This window comes from Phyllobates terribilis, unplaced genomic scaffold, assembly GCF_046119375.1.
Source record: "Phyllobates terribilis strain yellow unplaced genomic scaffold, ASM4611937v1 Scaffold_5__5_contigs__length_657084704, whole genome shotgun sequence".
In the NCBI taxonomy this organism is placed as follows: Eukaryota; Metazoa; Chordata; class Amphibia; order Anura; family Dendrobatidae; genus Phyllobates; species Phyllobates terribilis.
In genome coordinates this window covers 163,297,310-163,309,627 of record NW_027362765.1, presented here as the reverse complement: position 1 = coordinate 163,309,627, position 12,318 = coordinate 163,297,310, and the positions used below count along the sequence as shown (strand labels likewise).

General features: G+C 40.7%; 1 protein-coding gene across 1 annotated transcript; it reads right to left on the bottom strand.

Annotated features, from left to right (window-relative positions):
- Nucleotides 1-1,411: 1,411 nt before the first annotated feature.
- LOC141271504 (keratin, type I cytoskeletal 19-like) lies at nucleotides 1,412-7,380 on the bottom strand. The gene is made up of 8 exons (XM_073681567.1): nucleotides 6,895-7,380; nucleotides 6,726-6,808; nucleotides 5,686-5,842; nucleotides 5,349-5,510; nucleotides 4,776-4,901; nucleotides 3,792-4,012; nucleotides 1,974-2,008; nucleotides 1,412-1,524 (listed from the first exon to the last, which is right to left on the bottom strand). Exons 1-8 carry the CDS (start codon nucleotides 7,378-7,380, stop codon nucleotides 1,412-1,414), a joined length of 1,383 nt encoding a protein of 460 aa, XP_073537668.1.
- Between the last annotated feature and the right edge of the window lie 4,938 nt (nucleotides 7,381-12,318).

The following is a 12,318-nucleotide window of genomic DNA, read 5'->3' as shown; positions in this document are numbered from 1 at the left end:
ACACGTTTGGTTGGTTTTAGAACTCCTATACAAATTAATGTAGAGAGTCATACTTGCTTGCCTGAGCCACCTCTCCATTGACAGTGGTATAATTAGGCTTTCACTAGGCATAACATATTTAAAAGCTTTGCTTTGAATATAATTTTAATGAAAGCATAAGCTTTTTGTCCAAAAAGGATATAGCATGTGTATGGCCAGCTTTAGTATTACTGAACAAACGAGAACCAGTCCAATATTATTCATTTGTACTGTCACTTACCATTAACCTTCTATCTGTGTGTCTATCAGTCTAGAACAGAATCATCGTAAAAATTCTTCTTCAGGTGCTTGTATATTTCGGCTAGTCATTTTATTTGTTTTGTTTCTATTATATTAGGCATGCAAGGAAGAATAGAATAATTCTAAAGCATAATCAAATCAATTGAGAACCGTAGGAATTCCATATATGCTGAGAACAGTTTGGATAACATGGTGGGACCAGGAATATTTCTAGGCTTGCAGATGAACAGGATAAGGTTGCTATACACAAAACAATTTTTATCAATATGAACACAAAAGTTTTGTACCCTCTTTTATAACTTTATTAGGGTATCACACCAGACCCCTTATTTTAAAAGGATTTTCAATGGTTACAAAAACATGGCAGGTTCCTTCTTCTAAAAAAGCACCAAACCTATCCATAGATTGCATGTAATATTGCATCTTAGTCTATTTAGCTCCAATGGAGCCTAGCTGCAATACAAGAAACAGATGGACAGATATAGTGCTGTTTTTGCAAGAAAGCCATACTGCCATACACATTAAATGGTCAACCAGTCCTGTCGAAATCATTGGTTTCAACTGATGTTCATCTTTGTGGGTACATCAAAAATGTTTATAAATACTCATTCTAGAAGATCAGTAAAAAATAGCTAGGAAATATTTACAAGTCAAAAATATATACATTTTGTACATATATAATAATTAATACATTTATGTACATATTAACATATATGTAGCAATTAAATATGGAGGTGTTCCTGAAAAGGTTTCATGAATAAGAAGACCTGACCTAAGGACACACAATAACTTATGACTTATATCCTTGAGTGGTAGTTAGGGTGGCCAGCCACTGATCATATATATTAGGACATCTTTCTATTTACCAGACATCATGTAACCTGTGGTGGATGGGCACTAAAGACAACTTGGGTTGACTAGAGGTTATACTGTACGAGAGGGGAACTGTATCTAAGCTACATCAGATTTTCTCACCATAACCCATCCCTAACCTATGACCAGAGGCTGAGTTGTGGAGAAAACATTGTTAAGATAAATGACTGTGTATCTCCAGTATTATGTGTGTCACATACTAAACCAAACGGAAAGGTAAGTAGATTAAGATGTGGAAGAGACAGTCCTGAAAATAAGTTTAGTATTTCCACTCATACGATAATTGTTCTGATGTATCTTCATCAGTTTCACACCAAAACTGGTCATCCACTTCTGTCATTTTCCAAGATGAATTCCTAGAAGACAATAAACCTATTGGTTGACACAGTATGTTCCAAGACTTCATACCTCTTATTGGGCTTCATTTCCAAGCTTTTACTGGTTAGAATTGTAAGGAATTTACACTATGATGGTTGATGGCATGAAATTAGCCAATCAAATATATTGGTGGACATATTTCTAGACAGGTTTTAAAAATCAATAGTTTCTAACCTAGTTGTCAATTTAAGAATTTTATGAATCTATGCAATCCAACAATGGTTGGTTATGATGGCTGGCTTTTTTTTTTTTAGAAAAGCTTTGGACTTCAATTTTTGATGTGATGTTTATGCAAAACAACTGTTCTTCGGTTCCAAAGCATTTACAAATGGCAAATTGTTCCTTGATGTCACATGTGATCAATCTTTCATTACTGGTTGAATAATGAATTTTGCTTTGTTGTATTAGATTGTCATAGGGCTGTTGGGAATATTTCCACTTACCATCACTTTCTTCAATGTAAAGAAGTGTTGAAGCTCTGCGTAGAAAAGATAGGTATGATAATAGGTATCTAAATCTAACATTTACGGCATACCACAAGCTCTAAATTACTTGCTGTCAATTTGATGGGGAGAGCTAAAATATTCCCATCAACCCCATCAAAGAGTCACATGCCACATTTAGCCAGAATCAAGTCAAGGTATCAAAGAGTAGGCAAAGAAAAATGTTCTGGTTGATAATAAGTTTGGCACTAAATATATTGCAAAATTGCGTATTATACTATTCCACGATTACCCAAATAGTAACAACAAACCAATCAGCACAATAACAACTTAAATGGTTCTACTTACAGAGAAACAATGGTGTCGATTTAAAAGGATATTCTCAAGTTATAAATTTCTTTAATTAGTTAAATAGCATGACAATGAGCAAGTTTGTATATGTCTTACTTTTTCTATCTGCTGTCATTCTCCTCCAATGAGAGCTTTTATCTTTCATAGTGTTCCGTTATTTTCCATAGAGCTTGGCCACTAGAGCCTGCCCTGACCCTGGCCTTGTGTGTGCAGTAGTTACAATCCAGGAGAGAGCTTAACTCCTAATATCCCAGCTACCTCTCTCCAGCCCATTGATTTCTATACAGCATTTATCTGCTCACCTGCCTCCCCTTCCTTTCTGCTCCTGACAAGCTGTTGTTACAAAACTTGCAAAAACACCAGGCTTGCAGCTTTCAGAGCAGTTCTCCTAATCACGGCTCAGCTCTGGCTGTCTGGAGTATTGATGTTTGTTCAAATGCCTTGTCATCTCTATATATAAATACAGTGATAACAATTCGAACTCAGAACAAACCACTGATAGCTGAATGTGTTGCAGCAGAACTTATGCCGAGCGTTATAGCTCTACTAATAATGCAGCTCTGCTCACCAGAATTGTCACTCCAGGAGGAGAGCCCATCCTACCAAGAAGTAAGGAGACTAGATTGCATTGAGCTGCTAAAGAGACAACTTGAGAATACCCCTTTAATATTTAATTTGAGGCAGAATTTTAAAGTATATCTTGTAAACAGATAGTTTAGGTACTGAGATACACAAATTTGTGCCTTAGCCGGAAAGGGGCATGGGAATGTAACCCAAAATGTTGACAAAAAAGTGGTCTAAAAGTAAGCCAACAAAGAGGCTATGTAAAATTAGATATGTGTCCAAGGATGAACAGATTTATCATACATCATGAGCCTTTGTGATAAAATTGACACATTTTCAAGGGAATCTGTTAACAAAAACAGACAGTTTTTGTTGTTGTTTGGGGTTTTTTGGCATTTTTTTTTACATATCACAATCTGTATTTTAAAAAAAATCCTGCAATTTTCACACCGTCCTCTAGCTTTCTGTTTCAAGAAACAACACATATAAATAGCCACAATGGTCAGACCCTGACCATATCTTTTGTAATGAAGTATCTGATAAGCGTGTGCAAGGGTCATTGCAAAGGGAGAGGGAGCAGGGTCAGCTGTGACATTGCCTATTGTGATTGATGGATCCCGTGTTATCAGAAGTATGATTTTAAAAAACCTCAAGTGACCAATGTGAAAATTGCAAGGTTATACATTTTTAATAAAGATATTGATATATGGAAAAGAAAAATTGCAATTTTTAAAATAAATGTAAAACAAAAACATAATTTAAACAATGTTAGTTTCTAATTATAGCTTCCCTTTAAGAATGTCTAGACTAAGTTTACACTATAAACTAAGCAGGATTTATAAATGTGGCCCAATATAAGATAATATACAATAATATGAATCGTCTAAAGCTCATAATACATACAAATTGTCAAGTTCTTCCAGTAGGTATTTGTATGCATCTATTTCCTTTTCCAGAGAGATTTTCATTTCCAGATTGACATTGTACTCATTGTTAAGTTGTTTGAGCTTAGACTGGATTTCTGCCAGATGAGATTCATTTATATTGATTAAACCCTGTAAATGACTGAGGTAGGAGCCATAGTGTTCATGTATCTCTGCCAGTGTAGACTCATTGGCCGATATCTGTATGAAGAGATGGTCATATTGATGAGCATCATGTGGGCTGTGTACATAAACAAATTGCCTGAATATTTAATTTATTTTGACATGCTCTATGACTACAGATGAGCAAACTGATTCAATGCAAATTAGTGTTGAACTTTTAGGAATTCACTGACCCCAGCAAATTCAAACAATTTACAATTCCTAAAAAGGCTGCCACTGTTTTACACATTGCAGAAGATTTCAATCAGCCAGAGAAAGAGCCTTGGGTGTGCACATGTGAGTTTCTTACAAATATCACATCACATGGTATAGTACAGCAAATCAGGAGGGACTATCATAGCCTGCATAAAAGCAGATGCAGGAAATGGAGCAGCCATATTGTAGTGAATCTGGATACTGACAGGACGTCACAGCTTAGCCATTGAGATAGGGAGAAGAAGCTTTAAAACAATGAAAAAACTATGCAGATAGTGTGTGACAGCACAGCAGTGAGGAAAATTATTGTACAATAAAAAATAACATCATACATATCTTTGCAGGGCAATTGAAGGCTTTAGAGTACGTTCATTTTATGGCAATTATTCCACCGCAAAATGATTTTCTTGGGAAAATTCAGGAAAACTAGTGAATTTGTATTTTAAGCAGTTCTCTGGGCTCTACCTATGAAAAATTATGAGGTCTAAGCATCATCATGTTCAGGCTGGTAAGGACCCAGGAGAAGATTGAGAAGAATGAGACCAGTTTAGATAAATATAAATACCATATAAAATCCAAAACTTACCAGGCTTAGTTGTTTTTTCAGTTCTGTCTCTAGTGTGTGGACACAAAGCTTCAACTCTGTCAGCTCATTACTGGATAGCTGGAGTTGTTCGATATTAGAAGATACTTCTAGAGACAGTTCACTGATCTAGAGAACAAAACAGAAGTTATGTAATATGTGTTAAGTTTTTCTTGAGGTTAAGGACCAACAACTGGGTCCCAAGCCAATCATCAGAATCATAACACGGTCACGCCCATTAAACATTTATCCAGGCACAGCATCTCATTTGCAATTGCAGCTATAACTGGTACTATAGTTTAATCGCATAAAAGTGGGTGTTCTGTGGTCAGATCCCTACTGATCACATTTTAATAGGCTATCCTAAGAGTAGGCCATTGCAGTTTTAGTCTCACAAAACCTCTTTAATTCCAAAATTTGCATAGCAGGATGTAAATGGTTAGCTGTGGCCTTAATGTTAAAGGTCAATTAAAAGTTCCTCTGCTACATGTGAGGGCACCGGTGTTAGGAATGTGTAACCCTGTTAAAGTTTTGCATTGGAGCTCAAGAGCTTTATGTTCCTGATGATTTACTTACTTTTTCATGGAACAGTTTCTCAATATCATGGAGGTTCCTCTCCATCAGGGTTTCATACTCATTTCGAATCTCTGACAAGGCTGCATTTAGATCTATGGAAGGAGCAGGCTCTACTTCCACATTGACTCTGGTTCCTAGCTGAGCTTGAAGACAAGTTATCTCCTGCAAGGTCAGCAAAATAATTTTGATAAGTTCTGTAGGATAATTTTTTAATAGATAATAAAAAACATTTCATCTTACTGATTTAAGTTTTTATCTATTTTCTTATTTAAAAGTTACAATTTTTTATGGACTAAGGAACGTTAGCCAACATAAATAAGATTTTTTTTCTTTTTACCTCTTGACTTGTTTTCTTTACTTGAAGAAGTTCCTCCTCTATATATTGGATGTGTGAATCCAAAGACTGACTCTCCATATTTATGTTTACAAGTAATCCATAGTGATTGGATATCTCATCTTCAGCTCTAGTCTTTATCATCACCTCCGCCTCATAGCTTTAAAGGAAATGAAGATATCTCACAGTGACAAAATGATAACTGAACGGAGCTGTCAGGAGCCATGCAAGGGTTTGTATAAGAAATAATCTAACTGCAGCTACTGGCAACCAACAGTTCTATCACCAATCAAAACCAGTTTCTAAGACTTGTCTCCATAAGCTCTAAATCTGCTTTAAAGAAGTTTGCTGGTGAAAACAAGTTATCCCCTATCCATCGGATAGAGGATAACTTGTTGATCATGGGGCACTGACTGCTGGAACTTTTATCCCATTAGAATGGAGTTTCAGCAGGCATGCTCAACCGCCTTCCTATTTACTCCCTATGGGGTTGGCTCAGCATTTTTTCTTGTAGCTACATAGAGAATAAACTGAGCGTCAGGTACGATGTTTTGTAACAGTAATAAAAGTTCATTGTCAGGGATAAAAATTTGTCAATCTGCTGATCAGTGTGGGTGTAGTGGTGGGACACCTACCAACCCACAAGTTATCATCTATCCTACAGATGATAAATTGTTTTCACTGGGCAATCCCTTTATATTAATTACTGAACCTTTGGGCTCACTATTGTAGCTGAACCTAGACCCATCAGAGAATCCACTGGTATTCTGGTGGGTAAAACCAACTCTGGACATATACAGCTTCTGCTGGAAACCCATAGTCAGAATTTGATCTATCCACATTAGATTACCCATGCTTCCAAACCTGCACTCCATTTGATCACCTCTTAATTTTCAAGACACCTTAATTCTTCTAAACTCATTTGTGAAACAACCCAAGAGAATTGTTACTTGGTTCCATATCTGTTTCAAGAAGATTAATTTCTATTACACCCTTGGGCTAATTTTTGAGTCAAAACCTGGATTTTCCATCATAAGACTTACTTTCTTCTATAGCCATCAGCAGTCATTTGCTCATCCTTTATCTTTTGGCTAAGGTTGTCATTGTGTGCTCTGGCTGAAAGTACCTTTAAAAGAATATTAAAATATATTTATTCTTTAGATACAATGCTCTGATACATTTCTATGTGAAATATGAAAACTTTTTACCTACCTGGTTCTGGAGATCCATAATAATATTAAAGTACTGACTACAATCGGGGAATTTCAGGTTTTGATTTTCTTCATACCATTTACAGATTTTCTTCTCTAGCAAAGCGTTTTCCTCCTCCATTGACTCCACATTTTCCAGATAAGATGCCAGGCGACCATTGAGTGACTGCATAGTCTTCTTCTCATCAAAGCTGAGTAGGTCGTCATCCTTGGAGGTATTGTAGTCTGCAAAGTTACTCATATGACACTTGTACACAGCATAATTGCTTTGTGTTGCCTGTCCACAAGGAGAAGACAAATGTTTAGAGTCTCTGAATGCACTTTGTGCATTGCGTTCTCTATAATGAGCTCCATTTTGAAGACCATTCATTTTAAGAGATTTGTTCTGGTCATAATCTGAAGAAAGATGACTTCTGTATTTGGGATAAGTCAAATATTCTCCTTGAGTTTTGGTCCCAAACAAAGGATGGACAATTCTGTAGCCCATGATGCTCCCACTACCCTAGGCAGAAGAGACGACACTGAACGCAAGAACTTGTCTGTTAAGTGATGATGATCCCTTCCTCAGCCTCTTTTATATGAAGCATGAATGAACATGAGGTCATATTTATGTGAACTGAACATACATAGATCTTTTAAACTGTTGAGTGTCATCAATCATTAATTTATGGGATTAATGAGCAAACAGAGAGGATGCTCAAATGCAGATTATTACTTGCTTTTTTTCATCTATATATATATATATACCGTATGTATATATATATATATATATATATATATATATATATATATATATATATACACTGCTCAAAAAAATAAAAGGAACACTCAAATAATGCATCCTAGATCTGAATGAATGAAATATTCTCATTGAATACTTTGTTCTGTACAAAGTTGAATGTGCTGACAACTAAATCACACAAAAATCATCAATGGAAATCAAATTTATTAACCAATGGAGGCCTGGATTTGGAGTCACCCCCAAAATTAAAGTGGAAAAACACACTACAGGCTGATCCAACTTTGATGAAATGTCCTTAAAACAAGTCAGAATGAGGCTCAGTATTGTGTGTGGCCTCCACATGCCTGTATGACCTCCCTACAATGCCTGTGCATGCTCCTGGTGATGGATGGTCTCCTGTGGGATCTCCTCCTAGACCTGGACTAAAGCATCCGCCAACTCCTGGACAGTCTGTGGTGCAACGTGACGTTGGTGGATGGAGCGAGACATGATGTCCCAGATGTGCTCAATCGGATTCAGGTCTGGGGAACGGGCAGGCAAGTCCATAGCTTCAATGCCTTCATCTTGCAGGAACTGCTGACACACTCCAGCCGCATGAGGTCTGGCATTGTCCTGCATTACGAGTAACCCAGGGCCAACCGCACCAGCATATGGTCTCACAAGGGGTCTGAGGATCTCATCTCGGTACCTAATGGCAGTCAGGCTACGTCTGGCGAGCACATGGAGCGCTGTGCGGCCCTCCAAAGAAATGCCACCCCACACCATTACTGACCCACTGCCAAACCGGTCATGCTGAAGGATGTTGCAGGCAGCAGATCTCTCTCCACGGCGTCTCCAGACTCTGTCACGTCTGTCACATGTGCTCAGTGTGAACCTGCTTTCATCTGTGAAGAGCACAGGGTGCCAGTGGCGACTTTGCCAATCCTAGTGTTCTATGGCAAATGCCAAGCGTCCTGCTCGGTGTTGGGCTGTGAGCACAACCTCCATCTGTGGACGTCGGGCCCTCATACCACTCTCATGGAGTCTTTTTCTAACTATTTGTGCAGACACATGCACATTTGTGGCCTGCTGGAGGTCATTTTGCAGGGCTCTGGCAGTGCTCATCCTGTTCCACCTTGCACAAAGGCGGAGGTAGCGGTCCTGCTGCTGGGTTTCTGCCCTCCTACGGCCCTCTCCACGTCTCCTGGTGTACTGGCCTTTCACCTGGTAGCGCCTCCAGCCTCTGGACACTACGCTGACAGACACAGCAAACCTTCTTGCCACAGCTCGCATTGATGTGCCATCCTGGATGAGCTGCACTACCTGAGCAACTTCTGTGGGTTGTAGAGTCCGTTTCATGCTACCACGAGTGTGAAAGCACAACCAACATTCAAAAGTGACGAAAACATCAGCCAGAAAGCATTGGTACTGACATTTGGTCTGTGGTCCCCACCTGCAGAACCACTCCTTTATTGAGGGTGTCTTAATAATTGCCAATAATTTCCATCTGTTGTCTATTCCATTTGCACAACAGCATGTGAAATTGATTATCAATCAATGTTGCTTCCTAAGTGGACAGTTTGAATTCACAGAAGTTTGACTCACTTGGAGTTATATTCTGTTGTTTAATTGTTCCCTTTATTTTTTTGAGCAGTGTATATATATATAGACGAGCATCTCACTAAATTAGAATATCATCAAAAAGTTAATTTATTTCAGTTCTTCAATGCAAAAAGTGAAACTCCTATATTATATAGAGTCATTACAAACAGAGAGATCTACCAGGAAATTTTAGAGCACTTCGTGCTTCCCTCTGCCGACAAGTTTTTTGGAGATGGAAATTTCATTCTCCAGCAGGCCTTGGCACCTATCCACACTGCCAAAAGTACCAATACCTTGTTTAAAAACAACAGTATCACTGTGCTTGATTGGCCAGCAAACTCGCCTGACCTTAACCCCATAGAGAATCTATGGGGTATTGTCGAGAGGAAGATGAGAGACACCAGACCCAACAATGCAGACGAGCTGAAGGCTGCTATCAAAGCAACCTGGGCTTCCATAACACATCAGCAGTGCCACAGGCTGATTGCCTCCATGCCATGCCTCATTGATGCAGTAATTGATGCAAAAGGAGCCCTGACCAAGTATTGTGTGCATTTACTGAACATACATTTCAGTAGGCCAACATTTCGGATTTTAAAAACATTTTTCAAGCTGTTGTTATAAAGTATTCTAATTTACTGAGATAATGACTTTTGTGTTTTCATTGGCTGTAAGCCATAATCATCAACATTAACAGAAATAAACACTTGAAATAGATCACTCTGTTTGTAATGACTCTATATAATATATGAGTTTCACCTTTTGTATTGAAAAACTGAAATAAATGAACTTTTTGAGGATATTCTAATTTAGTGAGATGCACCTGTGTGTATATATATATATATATATATATATATGTATACATATATATATATGCACCGTATTTTTCGGACCATAAGGGTGCGTCTTATGGTCCGAACCTTACCGGATACTTGCGGTGGTGGTGTAGCGGGATCAGAAGGGCGATGCAGCAGAGCGGCGGTGCAGCTGTGAGGCAGAGCGGCGATGGGTGCGGCGGCAAGGCAGAGCGGCGGTGGGTGCACCGTGATCTAGAGGAAAATGGCCGCCCGAGCTGGCACATGCGCCATCTAGGAGCTTGGCAGCCATTTTTCTGTGGATCACAGCTTCATGAAGATGGCTGCGGCCACCGGAAAGCCGCACCTCTGCACCCACCACCACTCTGCCACACAGCTGCACAGCCACGGCCATTGGACAGCAGCGCACACCGCTCACAGGCCCGGGCCCCAGCCCCATCCAGACCACAGGCCCCAGCCAGGCTCCAGCCCCACCACAGGCCCCAACCAGGCTCCAGCCCCACCATAGGCCCCAGCCAGGCTCCAGCCCCACCACAGGCCTCAGCCAGGCTCCAGCCCCACCACAGGCCCTAGACCCCACCACAGGCCCCAGACCCCACCACAGGCCCCAGGCCTCACCACAGGCCCATGCCAGACCACAGCCCCAGCCAGACCACAGGCCCAGGCCCCAGCTAGACTACAGGCCCCGGTCCCACCACAGGCTCTAGGCCCCGGCCCCACCTCAGGCCCCACCACAGACCCCAGGCCCCACCACAGGCTCCAGCCAGGCCACAGGCCCAGGCCGCACAACAGGTCCCAGCCAGACCACAGGGCCAGGCCCCAGCCAGACTGCAGGCACAGGCCCCAGGCCCCGGCCCCGCAGCATCTCACCTCTTCTGCTGCTGCTACCAGGTTCCTGAGGGAGGGGACTGAGGGCCCTGCGATCCTGCTCCACTACCAACACAACTCCCCGCTGCTGAAGCTTCTCGCATCCAGGGTCCGCAGCATTCATCCACCTCTGTTGGCTTCCTGAAGGCCCCCCCAAGGTAAGATACCTATTCAGACTATAAGACGGAACCCCATCTTATAAAAAATAGTTTTTTCCTATTTTCCACCCCAAAATTTGGGGTGCGTCTTATGGTCCGGTGCATCTTATAGTCCGAAAAGTATAGTATATATATATATATATATATATATATACAGTACAGACCAAAAGTTTGGACACACCTTCTCATTTAAAGATTTTTCTGTATTTTCATGACTATGAAAATTGTACATTCACACTGAAGGCATTAAAACTATGAATTAACACATGTTAAATTATATACTTAACAAAAAAGTGGGAAACAACTGAAAATATGTCTTATATTCTAGTTTCTTCAAAGTAGCCACCTTTTGCTTTGATGACTGCTTTGCACACTCTTGGCATTCTCTTGATGAGCTTCAAGAGGTAGTCACCGGAAATGGTCTTCCAACAATCTTGAAGGAGTTCCCAGAGATGCTTAGCACTTGTTGGCCCTTTTGCCTTCACTCTGCGGTCCAGCTCACCCCAAACCATCTCGATTGGGTTCAGGTCTGGTGACTGAGGAGGCCAGTTCATCTGGCGTAGCACCCCATCACTCTCCTTCTTAGTCAAATAGCCCTTACACAGCCTGGAGGTGTGTTTGGGGGTCATTGTCCTGTTGAAAAATAAATGATGGTCCAACTAAACGCAAACCGGATGGAATAGCATGCCGCTGCAAGATGCTGTGGTAGCCATGCTGGTTCAGTATGCCTTCAATTTTGAATAAATCCCCAACAGTGTCACCAGCAAAGCACCCCCACACGATCACACCTCCTCCTCCATGCTTCACGTTGGGAACCAGGCATGTAGAGTCCATCCGTTCACATTTTCTGCTTCGCGCAAAGACACGGTGGTTGGAACCAAAGATCTCAAATTTGGACTCATCAGACCAAAGCACAGATTTCCACTGGTCTAATGTCCATTCCTTGTGTTCTTTAGCCCAAACAAGTCTCTTCTGCTTGTTGCCTGTCTGGTTTCCTAGCAGCTATTTTACCATGAAGGCCTGCTGCACAAAGTCTCCTCTTAACAGTTGTTGTAGAGATGTGTCTGCTGCTAGAACTCTGTGTGGCATTGACCTGGTCTCTAATCTGAGCTGCTGTTAACCTGCAATTTCTGAGGCTGGTGACTCAGATAAACTTATCCTCAGAAGCAGAGGTGACTCTTGGTCTTCCTTTCCTGGGGCGGTCCTCATGTGAGCCAGTTTCTTTAGTAGCGCTTGATGGTTTTTGTAACTGCACTTAGGGA